The 26,126-nt window shown below is 43.9% G+C and overlaps 1 protein-coding gene across 1 annotated transcript; it reads right to left on the bottom strand.

The window, feature by feature from the left end:
• Positions 1-7,685: 7,685 nt before the first annotated feature.
• LOC131195660 (kelch-like protein 26) lies at positions 7,686-25,975 on the bottom strand. The gene is made up of 5 exons (XM_058177754.1): positions 25,897-25,975; positions 21,992-22,070; positions 17,109-17,290; positions 16,660-16,705; positions 7,686-9,183 (listed from the first exon to the last, which is right to left on the bottom strand). The coding sequence occupies exons 1-5, from the start codon at positions 25,973-25,975 to the stop codon at positions 7,686-7,688; spliced, it is 1,884 nt and encodes a 627-aa protein (XP_058033737.1).
• Positions 25,976-26,126: the final 151 nt, after the last annotated feature.

Raw genomic sequence — 26,126 nt, 5'->3', positions numbered from 1 at the left:
CTGTTATTATTACACTACAATGGGGCTCTTCAAACCTGCAACTTTAAGGACCAAATGATTAAATATAAAAGAAAAACAATTTAGACAATTTAGGTAGAACTTCTTGGTGGGATGACCTAGTATATAATGGAAGTGGTGCTTTGGACAGTGGTGACTCCAGTGTCTTGGACATTTACATATAGCCTGTTTGAAATGTTTAAGTAGATTCCTGCACATATTCACCAGTCCTACTCATACATTCAATGATTCTATGAATACATGAATTTTAAATAGCGCTAGTCCTTCACTCCAGAAATTTCTAGTTGAATAGATGAGGTTGTTCAACTCTGCCACCTAGCAGTTTGAAAACATGAAAATGTGAGTAGATTAATGGGTACCACTTTGGTGGAATGATACACTTCGTTCCATGCACTTCGGCATAGTCGTACTGGCCACATGACCACAGAAATGTCTTCAGACAATGCTGGCTCCCTCAGCTAAGAAATGGAGATGACAACCTCCCCCTAAAGTTGGACCTGACTGGATAGGGAAAACATTTACCTTTACTTTACCTTTACCTGTATCAGAAGCAGGAGTGAAATGCTCCCGGTTCAGACCGGAACGCCCAATCCAGTAGCGATGGTGGCAGGTGGTTCAGAGAACCGGTAGCAAAAATCCCTGCCCCCCCCGCCCCAGCTGAGCCGCACGATCATCAGAGTTGGTTTTTTTTTAACTTTTTTACTTTTTGGCCAAAAAAATGCTTTTAAAAGTAAAAAAAAAGCCTCTGATGATCATGCGGCTCAGCTGGGATTGTCAGAACTCTTTAAAAGCATTTTTTCTACAACCTCTGGCTGAAGAGGTTGTAAAAAAAATGTTTTTAAAAGTTTTTGGTGATTAGGCAACTCAGTTGGGATGGTCAGAACCCTTTAAAAGCGTTTTTTTCCTTTGGCAATCCCAGCTGAGTTGCCTGATCATCACAGGCTTTTAAAAGCATTTTTTAACAACCTCTTCGGCCGAAAAAATGCTTTTAAAAGTAAAAAAAAAAAAAGTTGGACACGCCCACCCAGTCACATTACCACCCCTCCCCCCCCCCGAGCCAGTAGTAACAAATTTTACATTTCACCCCTGATTAGAAGCTTTATGAGATGGCTAAAGATTTTTCAAATAGGGTTGGATGATTTATTTAGTTATCAGGGTTGACTCATTGAATTCTTGCCTTGAGCAAAGCTTGGACTAGTTGCCTGAAAACAGATCTTTCAACTCCTCTATTCTATAAACTTCACACTTCAGGATAGACCAATGAATCTTTAAAAGTTGAGGTGGGTCACAAATCGTGAGCTGACCTCTGACCATACATGAGTAAAGCCAACGGCACAATTTCTAAACTGTTTTGAGATGGGAAACAAGTGGTAATAGTGTGGTACTAAAATGGACACATCACTCTTTAAAAACTCAATTTTCAAACTTTTTCTTTAAAAAAAAAAAATGAAGCTCCATGTGTATCTGTGGCATGGCCCTATCACCCCCAACTTCTCCAAACATGTTAAATGTATCCCTCAGCTACAAAAAACACTGTCTACTTGTTCTAAAAATTGCTGGCTCCCAGACCTCTGTTATGCGACCTCTTCATGGGTCAAATGTTCATTTTAAAACCAATTATTATCATATTTTTACAACTGTAATACTTGTAATACAATTGCAATTTAAAAAAAAATACAATATTCAGTTCATCTCAATTGGTCAGGTATTCGTGAACTGTTATACTAATATGAATTTATGCAGAGGAAAGCAGATATGTCTAATTGGCTATCTTGACCATTTATGTCAGAGAGAGAGAGAGAGAGAGTCATTTATGATAGTCCAACCGCCTTGTTCATTTCATAAATTCCTCATCTATGTATCTCCAGATTCCCGTTTCTTTTGGAATGTAAGTCCAGACAATAACAATTAATTTAAAGACGTATATTAGTTTGTCTCTGACATTTTTGCTGACTTCTCTTGACCAGGGGTCTCCAACCTTGTCAATTTTAAGACTTGTGGACTGAGCTGAGGAATTCTGGGAGCTGAAGTCCACAAGTCTTAAAGTTGCCAAGGTTGGAGACCCCTGCTCTTGACCATGGTTAAGTCAAAATCCTTGTACCAACTGAACTTTCTTTAAAAATACACTGGTACCAGAGTATTCAGCTGGTTCATACTGGTTTGGGTGAACTGGTAGTGGAGATTGCGTGTGGGCCTGCCCCCGTCCACCTGCCCCAGCTCTATGCCATCCTATTTAGGTACGGTTTTGAGGCCGGGTGCACGCGCAGAAGACACGCGCGTGAGCAAAGCACATGCGCGGAAGGCTAGGCACATGTGCAGAAGCCAGGCGCATGCATGGAAGTTGCGCACATGTGTGAAGCGAGCGTGTGCATGCATGGTGAACCGGTAGCAACAAAATGTGAAACGCGCCACTGATTGGCATGTTGTTTGTTGGCTTTTTTTTTTTAATTTACAGAGTATTTCTTGGGGATTTCTTGCTATCTTCTTCTAAAAATGAGATTATAGTGCCAATTAAAGGGTATTTTACAATTCTCTATTAAACCCCATCTGTGCTTTGTGGAAAGAAATGTGAAATTGATTTCTTTTAATTGTTTTGGAAGCCTGGACTATTAGTCCCACTATCTGAACTGCTTTGTGTTTTACAAATTAGGTTCAAATAGAACAATGCCGACGTATCTTGATTTTTTTATTTTTTTTATAGAAAGAGGAATTAAGTAGCAGGGAAATATCACCTATCCCAGCTTGGTATCTTTCTGATTTATATAACGGACACTGGAAGTTGTAGCCCAGCTTTATCTTGAAGTTATTAAGTTGGAAAAATTGCAAAATTTACTCTAACTATAACTACACTTCTCCCTGGATGATACTGTGGAGGAGACCTTATTAGTCATACAAAATTGTTGTGGGATGAAGCTTATATTCCACCTTAAGGGAAACCTATGGAGTTTCCCTTAAGAGATTCCCTCAAGAGATTTGACTGGAGCTCACATTAGCATTACCAGGTGAAGACTGGTGCCAAAAGCTTTTTAAGTGGCTTTTAATTGCATTTTGTAATATATCGAGTTTTCAAGAACTGCTTTACTGCTGCCTGGTTTATATGTTGTTTATGTTTTGGGCTTTATTTGATTTTCCTGCACATGCTTTTATTCCAATGGTAGCTTTTAGGGTGTTTGAGTGTAAGCAGAGACCTTGGCTAAGGAGTAGTTTCATTTTGGAATCAATGAATTAAATAGATCAATTTCACACCTGTTCTCTGGTTGTCACAGTCCACTTTGCGATAAATGTGTCAACTCTGAAGCGAACCTGGCTGAAGTCATCTTGTCCTGCCTCACAGCTGGATTGAAGCCTGAGAAAGAAGCTGGGGGGAGGGAGTAGATAGCCCAGCTTTCAGTCAAAACAAAGTTTTCTTGTGGGAACCAAGGTCATCATTAGCAGGTGGCTGGTGAAGGAGGAGAGGAACCTGCCAGCCATATTCATTGGACAATGTGACTGATGACACCGGGGAGGGGAGAAGTATTAATTTTTTAATTCGGTGAAAACCGTGAGAACTTTCAGAGTTGGTTTTCACCGGTTGTGCTGTTATGATGTATCCAATAAACATGTTCTTAGAGGAGTCCACCTGCCCCAGAGTTCTGCTTTTGATGGGTGCGTTACTTGGAATGCTGACATTATGACTTTGAATCAATCTTGAGTCCTAGCAACTGCCTGGACAAATCCTTGCAGTTTTCTTAGCGGGATTTTTTAGACATACTTTGCCCTGGCCTTTTTCTTCCTAGGATTGAGAAAATAACTGGATCAAAGTCACCTAGCTGGCTTTGTGCCTAAGACAGGATTGGAACACATAGTTTCCCTCCTCCTAGTCCAGCATCTTAACCATTAGATCAAACTCTCTCTTGTATCTTGCTTCTCTTTAAAGTTAATAACTGTATCACAAACTGTGGGTGAGTGTAAAATCCAGCAGAACATAGCTAGTTTGGAAAACAGAACCCTGGATATTTCAGGTTGAGATGCAGGCTGAAAGAAATTCTCCAAAATTCATAAACTTGGGAGCCTTCAGGAGATTAGAAACCTAATTAAGAAATTATCGCTACAATATTAAAAAAAACAATGTTGAGACTCTGGAAAGAGTGTGGAGAAGAGCAACAAAGATGATTAGGGGGCTAGAGGCTAAAATGTATGAAGAATGGTTGCAGGAATTAGGTACGTCTAGTTCAGGGATATCAAACTCGCTTCGTCACAGCGGTGTCACATGGCATACCGGGACTTTTACTTTTCATTAGGTGAAAACCGCGGGAACCTTCAGAGTTGGTTTTCATCAGCTCGTGCCAATATGATGTATCAAATAAAACTATTCTTTGAGGAATCTGCCTGCCTTGGAGTTTTGTTTGCTGTGGGTATGTTACTTGGAATCTTGACAAATACATGCTTTGGGCTGTTCTGTGAGTCGCGTTTATATGCTACTACCTTTGGCTGATTGGTTTGTTGATGGGTGGCGATTGGCTGTTGTTTCCTATCATTATCCTGGGACATGTATATTTGCCTTCATTCATGAAAGTGACTTATGACCATTTTTCACCTTTACGACCATTGCAGCATCTGCATGGTCACGTGATCAAAAATTCAGATGCTCAGCAACTGACTGATATTTATGATGGCTGCCATTTCCTGGGGTCACGCAATCCCCTTTTGCCCCATTCACTTAGCCAGATTCACTTAACAACCGTGTTATTAGCTTAACAACTGCAGTGATTCACGGAACCAATATGTCAAGAAAGATAATAAAATGGGGGCAAAACTCCCACTTAAGAAATGTGTTACTTAGCAACAGAAACTGTAGGTTCAGTTGTGGTCATAAGTACCTGGGATTTGCAGTCCAGATATGGTGGCTCTGTTCTTAGCAAGATGGAAGTCAGGATATTTACAAACATTTGCTGACTATTTTGTAATTTCAAGACCACCAGAATCCACCTGTAAGATTTCTATTGAAAGTGTTGTGGCCTGCCGGTGGCCAATAGAGCTGGCAGGAGATTGGGAAGGAACATGGGCCAATCCTGGAGTCTGGGGAAGGCTCTGATGAGGGCTCTGCATCGGAGGCAGAGAGGGGGCCAGAGCCATATGCCAGTTATCAGCTGCCTTCAGAGTCAGACATCAGTGAGGCAGATGAACAGATGGAGCCTGTTCCCAGTGCACGTGTGCACAGAGTTGCCAGATGAACAGCTAAGGAACAAGGGTCGACTTGGGAGTAAGGCCACAGATGGACGATGAAGGCCCCCTCCCAGAGGGAATAAAAGAGGAGTGAAAGGGGAGGGGTGTTTGCAGGAGACAATTAGTTCATTCCTGCATTCTTGCCAAGTATTGCGGGGTCTGAAAGATATCGGCCTGGCCAATTTCCAAGCCTGATAAAGGTCGGTAATTGTAAATTATCTTTGAAGACTGTGGGGGAGGAAAGACTTTGCTGGAGAGGAATTCACTGTAAATTAAATAAAAAGTGTTATGTCCGGCAGTGGCGGCCCCTAGTGGTGGAGATGGTTTCTTGTTCTGTTCTGATTGGCTCCCGCTTTGACAGCCAAGTATAAAAGGGCTGTCAAAGCAGGCGCGCTGTTCTTGTGTTGTTGCTGGTCTCTGTGAGTTAAAAATAAACGCTATGTGTGAACATCTGTGGAGCCTCAATTATTACGGAACCCACAGAATATAATAAAAGGGGTTTATTGGGACGAGGATTTGGCTTCATGCTGCTGAGGGAGCCTAAGTCAGAGCAGAAAGTCTGTTCTTCTCTGAAACAATTTTTGGAAGTAAGTTCCCTTTTATCAAAGTGAATAGGGAAGAAAGCAACTTCTCTACACGGTCTCCTCTTGTCTTGACATTTAAGTGACAGGGACTGGCTAAGATTGCCAACCATTAACCTGAAAACCACACTCAACCAAGACTAAGGAAGAAAGGAACATTATTCCTACGTTTTGTGTTCCATGCTGAGTTCAGCTATAAGCTTCCTTGCTTTTATGACTTGATAATGGCTTCGCACTCAACCACAATGGCTACAAATCACAGTTAATGAGTTGGAAGTAGTGATGGGATTCGTCCGGTTCAGGCTGGTTCAGGTGAACCAGTAGTTAAATTGCTGGCTCGTTCCGCCCCTGCCAGCCCCTCCCAGGAGTCCCCATGCACCCCATTTTGGCTCCCAATTAAGTGCAGGGAGGCCTCCTAAGCCCAAAATGGCCACGCCCACTCCAATGGCCTGTTTTCACTCCCAGGAGGCTTCATGGAGCCTCTTAGGCCCAAAATGGTGTGTGTGTGTGTGTGTGCAGTGTACTCCTGCGGCCCATTTTTGCTCCCAGGAGGCTTCCTAAACCCAAAATGGCTGTGTCCACCCCAATGGCCTGTTTTCACTCCCAGGAGGCTTCACGGAGCCTCCTAGGCCTAAAACGGTGTGTGTGTGTGTGTGTGTGTGTGTGTAGTGTGCCCCCTGAGGCCCGTTTTTGCTCCCAGGAGGCTTTAGGGAGGCCTCTTAAGCCCAAAATGGAGCACAGGGGGGTGCCACCCCCTTCGTGACCCATTTTTGCTCCCAGGAGCCTGCAGGGAGGCCTACTAGGCCAAAAATGGGGCATGCGGGAGGGTGGTGTCCCCCCCACACAGCCTGTTTTTGCTCCCAGGGGGGTGCAGGAGGCTGAGTGCTGCCTGTCATATCCCTTGACAGTGGCCACCATGGCCACACCCAGCCAGTCAGTCATTAGGGCAGAGAACCGGTTGTTAAATTATTTGAATCCCACTATTGGTTGGAAGGCATGTGGGCCCAGCCCAGGGGTGAAATCCAGCAGGTTCTGGAGAACCGGTAGTGGAAATTTTGAGTAGTTTGGAGAACCAGCAAATACCACCTCTGGCTGGCCCCAGAGTGGGGAGGGAATGGAGATTTGCAATATCCTTCTCCCAGGAGTGGGGAGGGAATGGGGATTTTGCAATATCTTTCCCCTGCCACACCCACCAAACCACACCATGCCCACCAAGCCATGCCTACAGAACCGGTAGTAAAAAAAAATTGGATTTCACCACTGACCCAGTCATTGTGGCTTATCCAACAAACTCTAATTTAAACAAGCCCTGTGTTCATATAAGGCTTGAACCCAACCAATCACTTTCATTGTCGCAATTAGAAAACCAGGATTAGATATTGTCACCCTGATTTATATCACCTGAACGTCTACGGGCAGCTTCTGCCTTCAGAATTAGCAAACCAGATCTGAACTGTCTGGCTGGGAGCCACACATAAGGAGCATGGAATTGTTCAGAGGGTGGTCAAAGTAAAATGTAATGAATAAATAGATACGAATGAAATAATTTTCCAAGAGATCTCCAAGGATGGAGAAAATAGCAAACGGAACAAAAAAAAACAACAACACCCCCTAAAACAGAGCCAGAGCTTTTTAATACAAGTCTAACAAAGATGTAACCATTTCATGTTGGAAAGGACGAATGGAGTGCTGATGGTATTGATTTTGTGACATGTCCATTCCAAGCAGACTCATTGTTTCAAGGGTAACCTCCATGAAGCCCATCAGCCCTGAGGACAGAGATGTCCTATGTTTGGAAGAGATAGTCTTATTCTGTGTGAGCCTGTTGCTAAACACCAGAGAAATAGGGGAGATTGGAGGGGAGCCCTTTTGGCATTAACGTCAACCCCAACAGCAGTTCAGCCCACAACCGTCATTGGTGTAAGAACTTGGCTGTCCTTTCTTGGCATTGTCCACCCCAGTTACAGTAGACCTAGCTGTTGTTGCAAGCAGAAGGATTCGGATTGGTTTTTTAGGCATTTTCAGGGTTGTGCAGTTGAACAACCTCACTTCTTTGGTGACAGGAATTTCTTCTGGGCATTGGGTCCAGCTTGTGTCCTCCGGTACCCAGCTGTAGCTTGTGTTATAGGAGTCGTTCTCATCTTTGCCCGCTAACAGGTAAATCTTACCTTGGAATTCCAATGCGCAAGCGAATGCCAAAGCGATGGGCAATTCCGGTATGTTGACTTCCCAATTGACTCTGCCATTCTCAGAGAGGTAAAAGCTACCTTTGGTACAGGAAGGAACCTCTTCGCTGCCCATCGCAGTGTGGGCTAGAACATTGCCCCTCTCCTCTGAGTATCCACCCAAAACATATATACCATTTCCAATGGAGACAGCAGCTGCGCCATAGCAGGCAAACTCCAGGGGCACCTCGGTCCACCAATTGGCATTTGTGTCATAGATAAGAAGGCCCCGGTAGCTCCAGGAAGCTTTCCCTCCTATTAGGTAGAGCTTATTCTTGAGCACTGCTGAAGCAGGGTACATCAAAGCAAGGGGAAGGTTAGCAATGGAAGTCCAAGTATTCTGCTCCACACAGAAGGCCTCAGCGGAAGTAAGAGGACCCAGGTCATTGCAGCCTCCGAGAGCATAGAGTTTCTTGTTGCAGGCTAGGAAGGGATGCACAGCCCGGCTTGTGCTCATCGATGGAAGCTGCATCCATTGACTAGTCAAGGAACTGTATTCATACAGAGCGTCAACAAATGTACAATTGTCCTTCTGACCACCAGACAGGTAAAGCTTGCATCCCACAGAAGCACATCCGGAGTAGCTCAGATATTTTACTGGTGGTAACTTCTCCCATTTTTCTGCATGAGGATCAAAACAATGCAAATAGGATTCTGGGTTGTCTCCATCCTGGATCCTGTTTTCGTTGACCTCTACACACACAAAATAGTCGTCAAACATGCCTTTTCTGAGCCCGCCACTCTCTAGCAATCTCCCTGTCCCATCTAGTTCCTTCCACCGGAGGCGCACATGGCGATAATATTCTGCAATATCTGCCTGCACATCAACGAGCTCATCATGAGTGAGCAGTGGAAAGCGGACATGTCCAAGAAGCGTCTGAAACAACGGGAGACGGACGGAGGTTGCAGCTTCCACCCAACTGCGCACAGCCTGATAGATGACCAGTTCAGAGGTTATTTCCAAGTGGTCTGAGTGGATGAGATTGATCAGAGCACCAGAATCCAGATTCAGGAAAGCCTCTTGCTTTGTGAGGGTTCCAAAGTGTTGTTCAATGTAGCTTAGAGCTGCTTGAAGCAAAGGTGGATGATTGAACTCATAAGCCAAGCCATACAGGTTGAGGCAATTACCCATGGAAATATTCATCTCAAGAAACCTGAGAGAAAAGACAAGATAAATATAAAGTCAAACGTTTTTATTAATGCCTCCATCAGTTTGATCTTTAGGTGAAAACTCATTGTCAGGTATGCCTTCTTTCAATACTCAAGAAAGAAAAACCCCAATTCCATTGTTTGTAGAGAAAGGTACTTTTACTGAGTGTGAACTGAATGCAACAAAGTGAAAGCAAGTTCTGAGGCAATAGGCGTGGATAACACATAGAAGAATTAAGCATCAAACCCTCACCCCCTGGTAGTCCAGTCAGTCTTGTCCAATCCACGGTCCACTTAGGTGGCACATGGGGTGCATCATCAGATGGTTCCATCCCTCTGGTATGCCCGGACCACAACCCATTCACTTTAAATTTCGTTTCTGAGACAAGTTTCATTTCTCCGTCAGCATACAGTCTCTCCACCCACCATCACTATGACAGCCGTAGCACGCTAGACCTAAATCAGGGATATATTACCCACCACATTAAAACAGCAGTAAAGCAATCAACTCCTAGCAATAAAGCAATAAACTGGAGTGTGGAGGCTGACACTCACTCTAAACCAGGGGTGTCAAACCTGTGGTGTCACATTGTCACATGACGTATCATGACTCCTCCCCCCTTTGCTAAACCGGAGGTGGGCATGGTCAGCGTGTGACACATCCAACCTGCGGCAATGGTGGTATTCAGCCAGTTCTATCCGGTTCGGGAGAACTGGTAGCGGCGGCTGCAGGAAGCTCTGCCCATCACCCAGATGTCATCATGTTCCGTTTTTGATGCTTTGCATATGCGCGGAAGGTGCATGCTCACATTTGTGAACCAGAAACGAAGGTAAGTGAATACCACCACTGGCCCGTGGGCTGTGAGTTTGACACCCCTGCTCTAAATGCTTTCTATTTTGGGATGCCAGATAGTACCGAGAGTGTACAAATCATCTGAGATCTGATTCAATTTTTTGATCCAACGACTCTGTAAAAATCCTGGTTGTTAATGCAATTCAACCCAACAGTTTGTATTATGAACTGATACAAACTTGCAGTAATCGTACAGAAATTCTTGAGTCAAATAAATTTTATCAGAATTGTCAGATCAGTTCAGAGGCACCAACCTTCATTCATCGTACCCTAAAATGAGTCTATGATTCAAGATGGTGATTTGATTTGAAGAGGTGATTAAATCCAGTCGTGTGTTGTGGGATCCTTGGTTGTTAGAAATAAATAGGGTTGTCTCCAGTGGTGGGTTTCAAATGTTTTTACTACTGGTTCTGTGGGTGTTGTTTGGTGGGTGTGGCATGGCTTGATGGGTGTGGCTTGCTGGGCGTGGCAGGGGAAGGATACTGTAAAATCTCCATTTCCTCCCAATCAGCTGGGACTCAGGAAGCAAAGAATAGATGGGGGTGGGGCCATTCAGAATTTTTACTAACGGTTCTTCAAACTACTCAAAAATTCCTCAACCAGTTCTCCAGAACTGGTCAGAACCTGCTGAAACCCACCTCTGGTCGTCTCTGAGCTTGGTTGTTTTCTTGCAGATGCTTTATTATCCAATTCAGTAAACAACAGTCTGATCAAGAACATTTTCACCAACACTGACAGGGCAAAGCCCCTTGTGTACAAATAGAAAGAAAACCTCTCTTCCTTCTAGCACTGATGATGTTACCTAGTTGGGTAATGAAACATCTGCAAGAAAACAACCACGTTCAGAGAACACCAAGGACCCGACAGTTCAACCCTGAGCTATCAATATTTTCTTCTTTTAATTAATCATTGTTGGTTTGGGTTGAAGTTGCAACGCAGCTTTGAAATCCCTTTTTCATCCTTAGATGAAGCCCAGAAATTAAAAGATGTTTGCTCCTGGGGAGGAAAGCTATGGCAAAGTTAGACAGCATACTAAAAAGCAGAGACATCACCCTGCCAACAAAAATACGTATAGTCAAGGCTATGGTTTTCCCAGTTGCAATGTATGGCTATGAAGGTTGGACCATAAGAAAGGCTGAGCGCCAAAGAATTGAGGCCTTTGAACTGGTGCTGGAGAAGACTCCTGCGAGTCCCATGGACTGCAAGGCAAACAAACAAGTCAGTCCTAGAGGAGATCAACCCTGGCTTGCTCTTTAGAAGGCCAGATCCTGAAGATGAAACTGAAATACTTTGGCCACCTAATGAGAAGGAAGGACTCACTGGAGAAGAGCCTAATGCTGGGAAAGATTGAGGGCAAAAGAAGAAAGGGATGACAAAGAATGAGGTGGCTGGATGGAGTCACTGAAGCAATAGGCATGAGCTTAAATGGACTTTGGGGGGTGGTAGAGGACAGGAAGGCCTGGAGGAATGTTGTCCATGGGGTCATGATGGGTCGGACACGACTTCGCAACTAACAACAACAATTCCTTAGTTGTCTTTTATACCAATCATCTCTCCCATGGAATTCATGCCACCTTCTAACCTGATGTGGTTGGTTGTCCTGATAGTTTTGAACTGAGAGAGCAAACGTTGCTGAAGGGTAGAAGATAACAGGATAAGTCATATGCTGGATTTTTCCTCTCCAGACATTTGAGGCAACAGAGGGTTGCTAAGCATCTTTTTCAATATCCAACCCGTACATTTATAAATTTACGAGAACTCCTTCTTTGAAAAAGAAAGCAACTTTGATTAAGCAATAGCACTTCCCTTAGCACAGTGAGAGGTTCATGTACGAAAGAGCCCCAAGGAGCGGTGTGCTTTTGGGCTATCTTTAATGATGTGTTTCCAAGAACACATTGCAAAGTTCAGCCCGTGAGTTCTCCAGAGCTGCATGAAGTCCCAGAAAGGTTACAGTCTGACACCCCCCCCCCAAGAACTCTCTGCAAAGTTGCCATCCAATTATACGTTTTAATGAGGCAGAAAGGGAAAATTATGAAAAGCACAGGGGGGTTACTCCTATTAATGTCATTTAATGGTTTTAATTTAAATAGAAAGTAAATTGCATTGTGTTTAATCTACATTTAGATGTAAATGTTAAGTATAAATCAAGTTTAGTTTTTGTCCCAGTTCTCTCATGTCAGTGTCCTGGCGCTGTGCCCTTTTGGACACAGGATATGCCTTGAAGAAAAAGTGGTTGGTTTCAGACAACACACTAATTTTCTCGCGTCAGGTTAATCTAACTCACTGGGCTCCATACAACTTGCTATGCCTGAATAAGCCAACTTTATGACGGTTCTATATCATGGCCTGGTTAGCACTTAGACTTATATACTGCTTCACAGTGCTTTACAGCTTTCTTTAAGCGGTTTACAGAGTCATTTTCTTGCCCCCAACAATCTGGCTCCTCATTTTACTGACCTTGGAAGGATGGAAGGCTGAGCCAACCTTGAGCCGGTCAGGATCGAACTGCTGGAGTGAGCAGTGAGTTAGCCTGCAGTACTGCATTCTAACCACTCTGCCACCACGGCTGTTGTGTCTTGTCTGCTCTCACCGCAGCCGGGGTCTGCTTATCTGCTCCCGAACACGGAGGAATGTATGCCTCCCGGCCCCAGTCCTGGCTCCATGCCCAGACAAGCTGAAGAGGAGGGGGCACCTCCCGGTCCCAGCCCTGGCTCCATGCCCAAGCAGGCTGCAGAGGAGGGAGCATCCCCCGGCCCCAGCTCTGGCTCCATGCCCAGGCAAACGGAGCAGCTAGACCCCTCCCCCTCCTCCACAGCATGTGAGCCTGAGGAAAGTTTACTTCCAACAGCTGATTGGAGTGACCCTCGCATCAGAAGATTGGAGAGGCGGAGGCAACAGAGGGAAGGGAGGGGCAGGCCTTAATGAGTGCTGAGTCATGGAGCCACACCCCATGGCCTATATAAAGGATCTGCTTTCTGGCAGTCTCTGAGTCAGGCAAAGTCGAACTTATCTTGCTGAAGTCACTTACTGGTCTCCTGCCTGCTCTGAGGACTTTGCTAGGACTTTTGGCAGAGCTGCAGAGGCAAGCCTGATTCGGATTTCCCTGACCCGGCCGTCAGCGGAGGAGTGGGACACGACAACGGCTCATATGACTTGCTAAGCCAATGGTTGTTTTCCCACAACACACTGAAGTACAAAAGACCCCTCTTTTAACTTAGTCTTCCATATTGTGTAAACTTAACTCCTAAAAAGTTTTGCAGCCCAGATTTTAGGAACGCACAACACATGGATCCTTAGAGATTTGACTTTGAGGTAGCTGCCAATGAAACGCTTATAGTAGCTGAACCTTTGGAAGTTCAGTTTTTGTTATACAAGACAGTCCTTGGCATTGGAAACCTTAGCATTTCTGTTGCTAAGCAAGACAATTGTTAAGTGAGTTTTGTCCCACTTTACAACCTCTCTTGCCACCGTGATTAAGACTATCTCTGCAGTTGTTAAGTTTAGTAACGTGGCTGTTAAGTAAATCTGGCTTCCCTGTTGACTGCTTGTCGGAAGTTTGCAAAAGGTGATCACATGACCTTGGAACACCGCAACCATCATAAATATGAGCCAGTTATTTGCCAGGCGTACAAATTTTGATCATGTGACCACGGGGATGCTGCCACAGTCATCAGAGTGAAAAATGGTAATGACACTTTTTTCAGTGTCGCCGTAATTTCAGTCACTAAACAAATGGTTATAAGTCGAGGAATAGCTATATCGTGTATCTGACGGTATGGAGGGCCTGCTAATTCAGAATAGGTTTCGACCTGCTAGACCAGGGGTCTCCAACCTTGGTCCCTTTAAGACTTGTGGACTTCAACTCCCAGAGTTCCTCAGCCAGCTTTGCTGGCTGAGGGACTCTGGGAGTTGAAGTCCACAAGTCTTAAAGGGACCAAGGTTGGAGACCCCTGTGCTAGACTGAGAAGCTGGACAGTTTTGTGAAGAAGCTGCAAGGTCCTGTGTGATTAGTGAAGAGCAGAAGATGTAGTCTGATGGGTAGGAAATACTTCAATTGCCAGGATTAATCCCATTCCTTTCTCCTTAGGACACCTTGCTAAAGAAACCATGAGAATTGTGTTAGGAAAAAGAATGACTTCCAAATTTAGGTGGCTCCTGACTAAAGAACTAAGGAGAAATTTCCTAACAGTGAGAACAATTAACCAGTGGAATGGCTTGCCTTCAGAAGTTGTGGGTGCTTCATCACTGGAGGCCTTTTAAGAAAAGACTGGACAGCCACTTGTCTGAAATGGTATAGATAGGGTCTCCTGCTTGAGCAGGGGATTGGATGAGAAGACCTTCAAGGTCCCTTACGGCTCTGTTATTCTGTTATAACACTTCCCCTCGGGACACTGCTATAGGGCATTGAATGCAAAACAACTAGACACAGGACATTTTGTCCCTCATCCCATCATCATGCTGAACACCTAATTCTCACAGTATTATCTAAAGCAGTGGTAGTCAACCTGGTCCCTACCACCCACTAGTGGGCGTTCCAGCTTTCATGGTAGGCGGTAGGGGTTTTGTCCGATACTGAAGCACTTTCTTTTTTTTAAATTTAATGGACTTTTTAAAAAATTTTCATAGCATTATTTAAAAACATTTTCATTAGGTTATCATAAAATTCCCCGTGACAATTTAAACTTCTGAAAATATACTGTTTGTATCGCCCACGCATAAGTTTAGTTCACGTTACGTAAGTGAAACTAAATGGCGCTATAGTGCAACCCAATGGTGGGATTCAGCCAGTTCGCACCACTTCGGGAGAACCGGTTGTTAACTTTCTGAGCAGTTTGGCAAACTGGTTGTTGGAAGAAATTATTAGGGCAGAGAACCGGTTGTTAAATTACTTGAATCCTACCACTGGTGCGACCGCAAACAAAAGAGCCTCGATCCAGAATAGCTCGCGCATCTCCCCCCGAACCGGTGGGCGGTTAGAAAATTTTACTACCTACAGAGATACAAAAGTGGGTGGTAGATATAAAAAGGTTGACTACTCCTGATCTAATGTTTACATGCATTTATCCATGAACTATGGCAGTAGTGTTATTATTTATCCTTCTTATTATCTTCTTGGAAGTTGGTCCCTTCCAATTCTGTTTTTCTGTAAACATTACCTTCCAACTGTTTCTTTCAATGGGAGGATCTGAAGCTTGCTAGCTGCTGTGAAAAGATCATGAGCAGTCTCGGCTGAGAGGGACAATTCTTCTGTGTAGAGATAATCCAGCAAGCTGTGGAGTGTGGAGGCCGTCATGTCTTCAAGTAAGATCTCCCCATTTTGAGACTCGCTGCTGCCACTGGTGAAAAGATCATGAGCAGTCTCGGCTGAGAGGGACAATTCTTCTGTGTAGAGATAATCCAGCAAGCTGTGGAGTGTGGAGGCCGTCATGTCTTCAAGTAAGATCTCCCATTTTGAGACTCGCTGCTGCCACTGGTGAAAAGATCATGAGCAGTCTCGGCTGAGAGGGACAATTCTTCTGTGTAGAGATAATCCAGCAAGCTGTGGAGTGTGGAGGCCGTCATGTCTTCAAGTAAGATCTCCCCGAACCGGTGGGCGGTTAGAAAATTTTACTACTAACAGAGATACAAAAGTGGGTGGTAGATATAAAAAGGTTGACTACCCCTGATCTAATGTTTACGTGCATTTATCCATGAACTATGGCGGTAGTGTTATTATTTATCCTTCTTATTATCTTCTTGGAAGTTGGTCCCTTCCAATTCTGTTTTTCTGTAAACATTACCTTCCAACTGTTTCTTTCAATGGGAGGATCTGAAGCTTGCTAGCTGCTGTGAAAAGATCATGAGCAGTCTCGGCTGAGAGGGACAATTCTTCTGTGTAGAGATAATCCAGCAAGCTGTGGAGTGTGGAGGCCGTCATGTCTTCAAGTAAGATCTCCCCCCGAACCGGTGGGCGGTTAGAAAATTTTACTACTAACAGAGATACAAAAGTGGGTGGTAGATATAAAAAGGTTGACTACCCTGATCTAATGTTTACGTGCATTTATCCATGAACTATGGCGGTAGTGTTATTATTTATCCTTCTTATTATCTTCTTGGAAGTTGGTCCCTTCCAATTCTGTTTTTCTGTAAACATTACCTTCCAACTGTTTCTTTCAATGGGAGGATCTGAAGCTTGCTAGCTGCTGTGAAAAGATCATGAGCAGTCTCGGCTGAGAGGGACAATTCTTCTGTGTAGAGATAATCCAGCAAGCTGTGGAGTGTGGAGGCCGTCATGTCTTCAAGTAAGATCTCCCCATTTTGAGACTCGCTGCTGCCACTGGTGAAAAGATCATGAGCAGTCTCGGCTGAGAGGGACAATTCTTCTGTGTAGAGATAATCCAGCAAGCTGTGGAGTGTGGAGGCCGTCATGTCTTCAAGTAAGATCTCCCCCCGAACCGGTGGGCGGTTAGAAAATTTTACTACTAACAGAGATACAAAAGTGGGTGGTAGATATAAAAAGGTTGACTACCCCTGATCTAATGTTTACGTGCATTTATCCATGAACTATGGCGGTAGTGTTATTATTTATCCTTCTTATTATCTTCTTGGAAGTTGGTCCCTTCCAATTCTGTTTTTCTGTAAACATTACCTTCCAACTGTTTCTTTCAATGGGAGGATCTGAAGCTTGCTAGCTGCTGTGAAAAGATCATGAGCAGTCTCGGCTGAGAGGGACAATTCTTCTGTGTAGAGATAATCCAGCAAGCTGTGGAGTGTGGAGGCCGTCATGTCTTCAAGTAAGATCTCCCCATTTTGAGACTCGCTGCTGCCACTGGTGAAAAGATCATGAGCAGTCTCGGCTGAGAGGGACAATTCTTCTGTGTAGAGATAATCCAGCAAGCTGTGGAGTGTGGAGGCCGTCATGTCTTCAAGTAAGATCTCCCATTTTGAGACTCGCTGCTGCCACTGGTGAAAAGATCATGAGCAGTCTCGGCTGAGAGGGACAATTCTTCTGTGTAGAGATAATCCAGCAAGCTGTGGAGTGTGGAGGCCGTCATGTCTTCAAGTAAGATCTCCCATTTTGAGACTCGCTGCTGCCACTGGTGAAAAGATCATGAGCAGTCTCGGCTGAGAGGGACAATTCTTCTGTGTAGAGATAATCCAGCAAGCTGTGGAGTGTGGAGGCCGTCATGTCTTCAAGTAAGATCTCCCCATTTTGAGACTCGCTGCTGCCACTGGTGAAAAGATCTCGAAAATAAGGGCTAACAGATGCCAGCAGCATCCTGCAGTGAGGAAAAAAAAAAAAAGAATGGCTTTGGACATTAATATGCATTTGCAGATAGAGGACCTCAACAACTGTGATATCTGGTCTTCACTGTCTCATTTCTGATAACCTTTTCCACTTTATGTTCCCATGACTTTTTGGATACAGGTAAGTTGTATTTTTTTTTTTTATTGAAAGAGTTTTAAAAAAAAACAAAGACATTTTTGCCCCTTTTTTAAAAATTTTTTTTATTTTTTATTTAAATTTTTATACCGCCCTTCTCCCGAAGGACTCAGGGCGGTGTACAGCCAAAGATAAAAACAGCAAATATACAAAGTTAAAATATCAATTTAAAATACCTATTCCATAATGGCCGAATTAAAACCGTCAAATTGACCTAACCTAAAATACCCCATATAAAATTACAAAGGATTAAAACTTTAAAATTTAGAATTTAAAAAATCAGTCCAATCCCGCTTGAATAAATAAATGAGTTTTTAATTCCCGGCGAAAGGCCCGAAGGTCAGATATTTGGCGCAAACTGGGGGGAAGGTCGTTCCAGAGCGTAGGTGCTCCAACAGAGAAGGCCCTCCCCCTGGGGGCCGCCAGCCGGCATTGCTTGGCGGACGGCACCCTGAGGAGACCCTCTCTGTGAGAGCGTACGGGTCGATGGGAGGCATAAGGTAACAGCAGGCGGTCCCGTAAGTACCCGGGCCCTAAGCCATGGAGCGCTTTAAAGGTGGTAACCAAAACCTTGAAGCGCACCCGAAAGACCACAGGTAGCCAGTGCAAACTGCGCAGGAGCGGTGTTACCCGGGAGCAACGAGGAGCTCCCTCGATCACCCGCGCAGCTGCATTCTGGACTAACTGGAGTCTCCGAGTGCACTTCAGGGGTAGCCCCATGTAGAGAGCATTGCAATAATCCAGGCGGGAAGTGACGAGAGCATGAGTGACCATGCATAAGGCATCCCGGTCCAGAAAGGGATGCAATTGGCGGACCAGGCGGACCTGGTAAAAAGCTCTCCTGGAGACGGCCGCCAAATGATCTTCAAACGACAGCCGTCCATCCAGGAGAACACCCAAGTTGCGTACCCTCTCTGTTGGGGCCAGTGACTCGCCCCCAACAGACAGCTGCGGTTGCAGCTGACTGTACCGGGGTGCCGGCATCCACAGCCACTCCGTCTTGGATGGATTGAGTCTGAGTCTGTTTCTCCCCATCCAGACCCATACGGCCTCCAGGCAACGAGACAGCAGTTCAACAGCTTCGTTGGGGTGGCCCGGGGTGGAAAAGTACAGCTGAGTGTCATCAGCGTACAGCTGATAACTCACCCCGAAGCCACTGATGACCTCACACAATGGCTTCATGTAGATGTTGAACAGGAGAGGCGAGAGAATCGACCCCTGAGGCACCCCACAAGTAAGGCGCCTCACGGTCGATCTCTGCCCCCCTGTCAACACCGTCTGCGTCCGGTCAGAGAGATAGGAGGAGAACCACCGATAAACGGTGCCTCCCACTCCTAATCTCTCCAACCGGTGCAGCAGGATACCATGGTCGATGGTATCAAAAGCCGATGAAAGATCCAGCACGACCAGGGCAGAGGAACAACCAGAGGAAGTCATCCCTGGCCCTCCAGAGGTCATCCAACAACGCAACCAAAGCTGTCTCCGTGCTGTACCCGGACCGGAAGCCGGACTGGAACGGGTCTAGATAGACGGCTTCATCCAGGTACTGGGAACCACCCATGCCACCACACTCTCTCCACCCTCCGCCACAAAGCGAGGGTTGGAGGCTGGACGGTAGTTACCCAAAATAGCTGGGTCCAGGGAAGGCTTCTTGAGGAGGGGTCTCACCACCGCCTCTTTCAAGGCAGCGGGGAAAACCCCTTCCAACAAAGAAGCATTTATAATTCCCTGAGCCAGCCTCGTGTCACCTCCTGAGTGGCCAGCACCAGCCAGGAGGACACGGGTCCAGTAAACATGTAGTGGCATGTAACCTCCCAGCAGCCTGTCCACGCCCTCGGAGCCACAGAATCAAACTCATCCCAAACAACATCAACAAGACGTGTCTCAGTCATCCTTTTTCCCCTCCCTCCCAAAAACCCCTTCCCCTCCTTCCCCGGCTTCCTGGGTCAATCACAAGGTATTGTTATACATAAACCAAACATAGAATAAAATTTTCCTTCCAATCCAATTAACCTCATCCAAAGCTTTTCATCTCCCAACCCCTCCCATTAAATAAAATAACTTTCTAATTATTCAAAGGCAATCTGATATTTCTTAATCTGATATCTGTTTTGTAGATAATCAATCCATTTTTTCCATTCAATTAAATATCTTTCCTGCGTATTGTCTTTTAAAAAAGCTGAGATTTTAGCCATCTCAGCCAAATTAATGACTTTCAGTATCCATTCTTCTATTGTAGGTACCTCTTCTTTCTTCCAGTATTGTCCAATCAACAGTCTTGCTGCTGTTATTAAATTCAGAATCAATTTAGTCTCAATCCCTGTACAATCCGTTATAATTCCCAAAAGGAAAAATTGTGGCAGGAACTTTATCTTCTTCTTCAGTACATTTTGAATAATCCACCAAATTCTTATCCAAAAGACCTTAATTTTCTTGCAAGTCCACCAAATATGAAAATATGTAGCGTCATCACAATCACACCTCCAACATTTCGCTTGGATATTAGGATACATACATGATAATTTTTTGGGATCTAAATGCCATCTATAAAACATCTTATAAAAATTTTCCCTTAAATTCTGTGCTTGTGTAAACTAGTTGTATTTTTTTACATAATGACCAGTGGATTAATTTAGCAACTCGGTCATGTCTAATAATAATAATAATAACAACAACTTTACACGGGCATGGCTTAAGATGGGAACCATCAAGAAAGAAACAGACGGTTTAATACTCGCTGCTCAAGAACAAGCACTGCAAATTAATGCCATGAAAGCAAAGATACAAAAATCCACTGACAATCCAAACTGCCAACTTTGCAACAACAAAGTCGAAACTGTTTCACATTTAATATGTGAATGCAGCAAAATCGTACAAACTGATTACAAAGCTAGACACGACCGAGTTGCTAAATTAATCCACTGGTCATTATGTAAAAAATATGACTTGCCTGTATCCAAAAAGTCATGGGAACATAAAGTGGAAAAAGTGATAGAAAATGAGATGGTGAAGATCTTGTGGGACTTTAGAATACAGATGGATCGTCGTTTGGAACACAACACACCAGATATCACAGTTGTGGAAAACCGAAATGTATAATTTATTGACATTGTGGGACCAGGAGATGCCAGAGTTGAAGAAAAAGAACTGGAAAAAATCATGAAATATCATGACCTGGCCATCGAAACTACCCGGCTATGGATTAAACATGTAAAAGTTATACCCATTGTCATCAAGGCACTTGGTACCATGTCCAAGAATTTTATAAGATACATCAACAAATTGCAGCTTCCTGCAATAGCACCAGCAGAACTGTAAAAAACTGTGCTACTTGGAACATCATACATCGGGATGCCTTATGCACGGTCACTCATGCTCTGGTTACGTCTAGGTTGGATTACTGCAACGCTCTCTACATGGGGCTGCCCTTGAGGTGCACCTGGAGGCTACAGTTAGTCCAGAATGCGGCTGCGCGAGTAGTAACGGGAGCCGTTCGTGGCTCCCACGTGACATCACTACTCCATAGTCTGCACTGACTTCCTGTGGTTTTTCGGGTGCGCTTCAAGATTTTGGTTACCACCTTTAAAGCGCTCCATGGCTTAGGACCCGGGTACTTACGGGACCGCCTGCTGTTACCCTTTGCCTCCCACCGACCCGTATGCTCTCACAGAGAGGGTCTCCTCAGGGTGCCGTCCGCCAAACAGTGTCGGCTGGCGGCCCCCAGGAGTAGGGCCTTCTCTGTGGGGGCAGCGACGTTCTGGAATGAACTTCCCCCTGGCCTACGTCAAGTGCCTGATCTTTGGACCTTCCGTCGTGAGCTTAAAACACACCTATTTATTCAAGCGGGACTGGCATAATAGTGTAGAATTTTAAATTTGGGGTTTATTAATATTTTAAAATTTTAAAATCTAAATTTTAATTTATCAGCCTTTATAATTTGCTATGTTTTAAATGTTGTTTTAATTGTATATATTTTTGTTTTATCGTTGCTGTACACCGCCCTGAGTCCTTCGGGAGAAGGGCGGTATAAAAATTTAATAAATAATAATAATAATAATAATCTTAAGAAGGTACTTGGTTGATATCTAGGACTCTGGCAGCAACCTGTATCAACCATCAGCACCAATCAGTGGTATTTGTGATGCCTTTTTGAATGTTCAGTTGACTGAGTTTATGTTTCATGAATAAAGATAATAATAATAATAATAATAATAATAATAATAATAATAATAATAATAATAATAACAACAACAACAACAACAACAACAACAACAACAACATTCTGTTGCTTTCCATGTACATTGAAAGCTTCTGCATCAGACACAAATGTCTTGTGTGTCTAATCACACCTGGCCAACTAAAGCATTCATTCATTCATTCATTCATTCATTCATTCATTCATTCGTATTACATATGATAGATTAATAATTTTACTCAGTGAAAAAACAGTTTGGAATAGCCAGGTTTTTTCAATGTGTTGTAGTTCAATAATATCTGCATAGGTAGAGGGAGCTGTAGGGCTATAGGGATGACTTACCTGTGGCAAGGAAAGCTCTTTCCTTCAACCCCCAAAGTGATATCACAAAGTTGTTGGGATTGGTATAGCTGTTTCAAACCTAGCAAAACAAATAAGTATACAAAGCACATGTGCATGGAAGTACACATACATGCAAAAGTAGAAAGCACAAAACTTCTTAACCTGGTTATGTATAGATTGATCTAGATGTGGATGCAACATGTTCTGATCTTCTGTCATTTATATGATGCTAAGGTGGCTAACAAGAGAGTAAAAACTGTAGTGCGATGCGAAGAAAAAAAAGCATAGCGTATTTTTCTGAGTATAAGACGCTCTGGAGTATAAGACACACCTTAGTTTTTGGGGATGAAAATAAGAAAAAAAAATCTGCCTCTGCCTACCAGCATTCATTGGTATTCATCTGGCTAGCATCCTGTCAGTGTGGAGAGAGTTGAGGGCTGCTTGGAAACTGAAACAGTATTTGCTGTGTGGGCAACAAGGAAGGAGACAGCAAGAAATCTGGGTGTGGCTTAGGTGAACTGTTCTAAAGCTGCATGCTGTGCTGATCTTTAAAACTAAAACTGAAACTGAAACTCCTCTCCTCTGCTTGGGTTTTGATATTGTACATTTACTTGATATTATATATAAAGAGAAGTTATTGAATCCTGAATTGGTGACTTGAGTGTGCTTTCTGGATGTGATTGCTGCTGCAAACTCTGACAGTCCTTGAAGCAAATAGCGAACAGCCAGGTCAACTTCAGCACATTATTGCAGCCTGATTCAGCATGAGCAGCTGATTGGCGGGTGGATCGGTCACCTGGAATATCCCTAGTCAACTCTTCCAGGCTGCAGGGATTGCCACAGACCATCGCCTCCTCATGTTTTTGGCTACATTCAGTGTATAAGACACACCCAAATTTTCACCCTCTTTTGGGGGGGGGAAGTATATCTTATACTCCGAAAAATACAGTAATTGCAACAGAAACAAAATCAGATACTGGTAGTTCTCGACTTATGACTATAGGTAAAGGTAAAGGTTCCCCTTGCACATACGTGCTAGTCGTTGCTGACTCTAGGGGGTGGTGCTCATCTCTGTTTCAAAGCCAAAGAGCCAGCGCTGTCCGAAGATGTCTCCGTGGTCATGTGGCCGGCATGACTCAACGCCAAAGGCACACGGAACGCTATTACCTTCCCACCAAAGGTGATCCCTATTTTTTCTACTTGCATTTTTTTATGTGCTTTCGAAACTGCTAGTTTGGCAGAAGCTGGGACAAGTAACGGGAGCTCACCCTATTACACGGCAGCACTAGGGATTTGAACCGCCAAGCTGCTGACCTTTCGATCGACAAGCTCAACGTCCTACCCCCTGAGCCACCGCGTCCCTGTTTATGACTATAACTGAGCCCAAAATGTCTGTTGCCAAGGGAGACAGTTGTTACATGAGTTTTGCCCCATTATATGACCTCCCTTGCCACAGGTGTTAAATGAATCACTGCAATTGTTAAGTTAGCAGCAGTAAGTGAACCTGTCTTCTCCATTGACTTTGCTTGTCAGAAGAAGACAAAAGAGAAAAGACATGACCCTGGAACACTGCAACCGTCATAAATGTGACTCGGTTGCCAAGCATCTGAATTTTGATCACATGACTACGGGGAAGCTGCAATGGTCGTGACAAATGGATGTAAATCATTCTTTTCAATGCCATTTTGAACAACAAATTGTTGTAAGTCATGGATCACCAGTATATAGGCCAAAATCAATTTACATAGGCCAAAATCAATTACATAATTTGCCCAGAATCACTTTGGATATCGAGATGGGTGGCATATAAATTCAATCAATCAATTGATCAATCAATCCTAGGCTGACTTGGTTATGTGTCATTTCCTATGCACATAGCAATAGCAATAGCAATATATAGCCATATACCGCTTCACAGTGCTTTCCAGCCCTCTCTAAGTGGTTTACAGAGTCAGCATCTTGCCCCCAACAACCTAGGTCCTCATTTTACCCATGGAGGACGGAAGGCTGAGTCAACCTTGAGCCTAGTGAGATTCGAACTGCCAAACTGCTGGCAGGCAGTGATCAGCAGAAGTAGCCTGCAGTACTGCACTCTAACTACTGTGCCATCGCAGCTCAGTATCTATGCAAGTCTTGGGATGCAGAGCCAAACAATTGTAGATTGGACTGTAGTGGTCCCTTGTCCCAATCTTGCTCAAGATTAAAGGGGAATGATGTAATTACCAGGACCACTTCTACTGAATTTTTCTAGAGCATCATGTCTCAATAAATGTCACTCTATTGTTGAGAGGTTCTTACATTTCTCCCTGTTTTATTAAACAGGGGAATTTATTAAAGTTCTTCATCATCATCCCAAGTCGTTTGTACAAGTTGGTCTCTTGCATGCCTTTCTAATATTGGAAAGTAATAATTGTGCCTTCCTTTAATTTTCACTCATTCATATTCAATCTCCCTTGTTTTTTTTTTTTTAACCATTCCTCATGGGGCTTGAAGCTATTCAAGAGCTTCAAATTAGAGGGCTTCAGATATACAGGATTAAAGAGCTTCAGATATGGGACTAACTTCAGATGTGCAAAACCCTCACTGTATTTCAGACATCATTACATTAGAGAGGGTCCAGAGATATTTTACTAGAAGAGTGCTCAAATCTTCTGCTCGAAATAAAATTCCCTATACCACCGGGCTTGAAATTTTAGGTCTAGATAGCCTCGAACTACATCATCTCTGTTGCAACCTATGCTTAGTTCATAAGTTTATTTACCAAAACGTTCTACCTGTAAACGAATATTTTAATTTCAACCATAATAACACAAGGGCTATCAATAGATTTAAACTCAATGTAATTCGCTCTAATCTTACTTGTAGGAAATATGACTTCTGCAATAGAGTAGTAAATGTCTGGAACACGCTACCTGATTATGTTGTTAGTCTCGCTAATCCCCATACCTTTTACCTTTAACTGTCTATCGTGGACCTTTCATGTTTCTTAAGAGGTCCCTAAGGGGGCATGCATAAGTGCACCAGCGTGCCTACCGTCCCTGTCCTACTCTTCCCAATTATATGTAATCATTCTATGTGTTTATGGCTATGTTTTGCCTAGTTATATCCTTTTTTTTTGTGCCAATTTTTTTTCATGTGTCCATGTCTATGTCTATGTCTATGTTACTCCTTTCCTTGTTCTTGTTGACAAACAAACAAACAAATAAACAAACTTCCACAATCTTTGGTTAGCACCAGGGTTGATATTCAGCAGGTTCTGACAGGTTCTGGAGAACTGATAGCGGAAATTTTGACTAGTTCGGAGAACTGGCAAATACCACCTCTGGCTGGCCCAGTGGTGGGATTCAAATAATTTAACAACTGGTTCTCTGTCGTAATGACCAGCTGGGTAAGTGTGGCTCAGTGGTTATGTGACCATGTTGGCGTGGCCAACTCAATGTCACTCACGTTGATTCACCTTAGCTGTTACAATGTAACAAGGGTTAACCAGAGAGGCAGTTTCTGTAAGCAGGGCAATAAAGATTAGGCTAGAAACAACACCAGAATGTTTCCTTCCTGCCTTCCTTACAGGATTAGCCCTGTAAAGTGGAAAAAAACAAAATCAGATGTCTCCCAACAACCGGTTCTCCTAACTGCTTAGAAAGTTAACAACCGGTTCTCCTGAATAGGTGGGAACTGGCTGAATCGTACCACTGGGCTGGCCCCAGAGTGGGGTGGGAATGGAGATTTTGCAATATCCTTCCTCCAGGAGTGAGGAGGGAATGGAGATGGACAGTATCCTTCCCCTGCCACACCCACCACGCCCACCAAGCCACGCCCACAGAATCAGTAGTAAAAAAATTTGAATTCCACCACTGGTTAGCATGCTGTCAGAGAAGGCTATTCTAGATGATCTTCACACTTACCTTGACATAAATAGGTTTCATGAGACTTAAGTGGTTTTTCTGTCCCATCTTCTTCATCGCTGTCTCTCAGGGAATCCATTTTCTCAGCCTCCCAAGAAGGCTCAGGAACCAGCCAAAGAATTCATCATGTTCCTCTATCTGGGGATTGATCAGAATGAGGATCAGAGGTGGTATTCAGCAGGTTCTCACCAGTTCTGGAGAACCGGTAGTGGAATTTTTTTTTTATTTGA

Source organism: Ahaetulla prasina, chromosome 3 (genome assembly GCF_028640845.1).
Source record: "Ahaetulla prasina isolate Xishuangbanna chromosome 3, ASM2864084v1, whole genome shotgun sequence".
Taxonomy (NCBI): domain Eukaryota; kingdom Metazoa; phylum Chordata; class Lepidosauria; order Squamata; family Colubridae; genus Ahaetulla; species Ahaetulla prasina.
This window is presented reverse-complemented; position numbering and strand designations above follow the sequence as displayed.

Excerpts from the sequence above, each read along its gene's own strand:
- LOC131195660 (XM_058177754.1), bottom strand. The coding sequence starts at position 25,975 with ATGGATTCCCTGAGAGACAGCGATGAAGAAGATGGGACAGAAAAACCA. Across the intron at positions 22,071-25,896 it reads TGAAACCTATTTATGTCAAG|GTTTGAAACAGCTATACCAA; the intron begins GTAAGTGTGAAG and ends TTGTTTTGCTAG. Across the intron at positions 16,706-17,108 it reads TGCTCATGATCTTTTCACCA|CAGCTAGCAAGCTTCAGATC; the intron begins GTGGCAGCAGCG and ends ATCTTTTCACAG.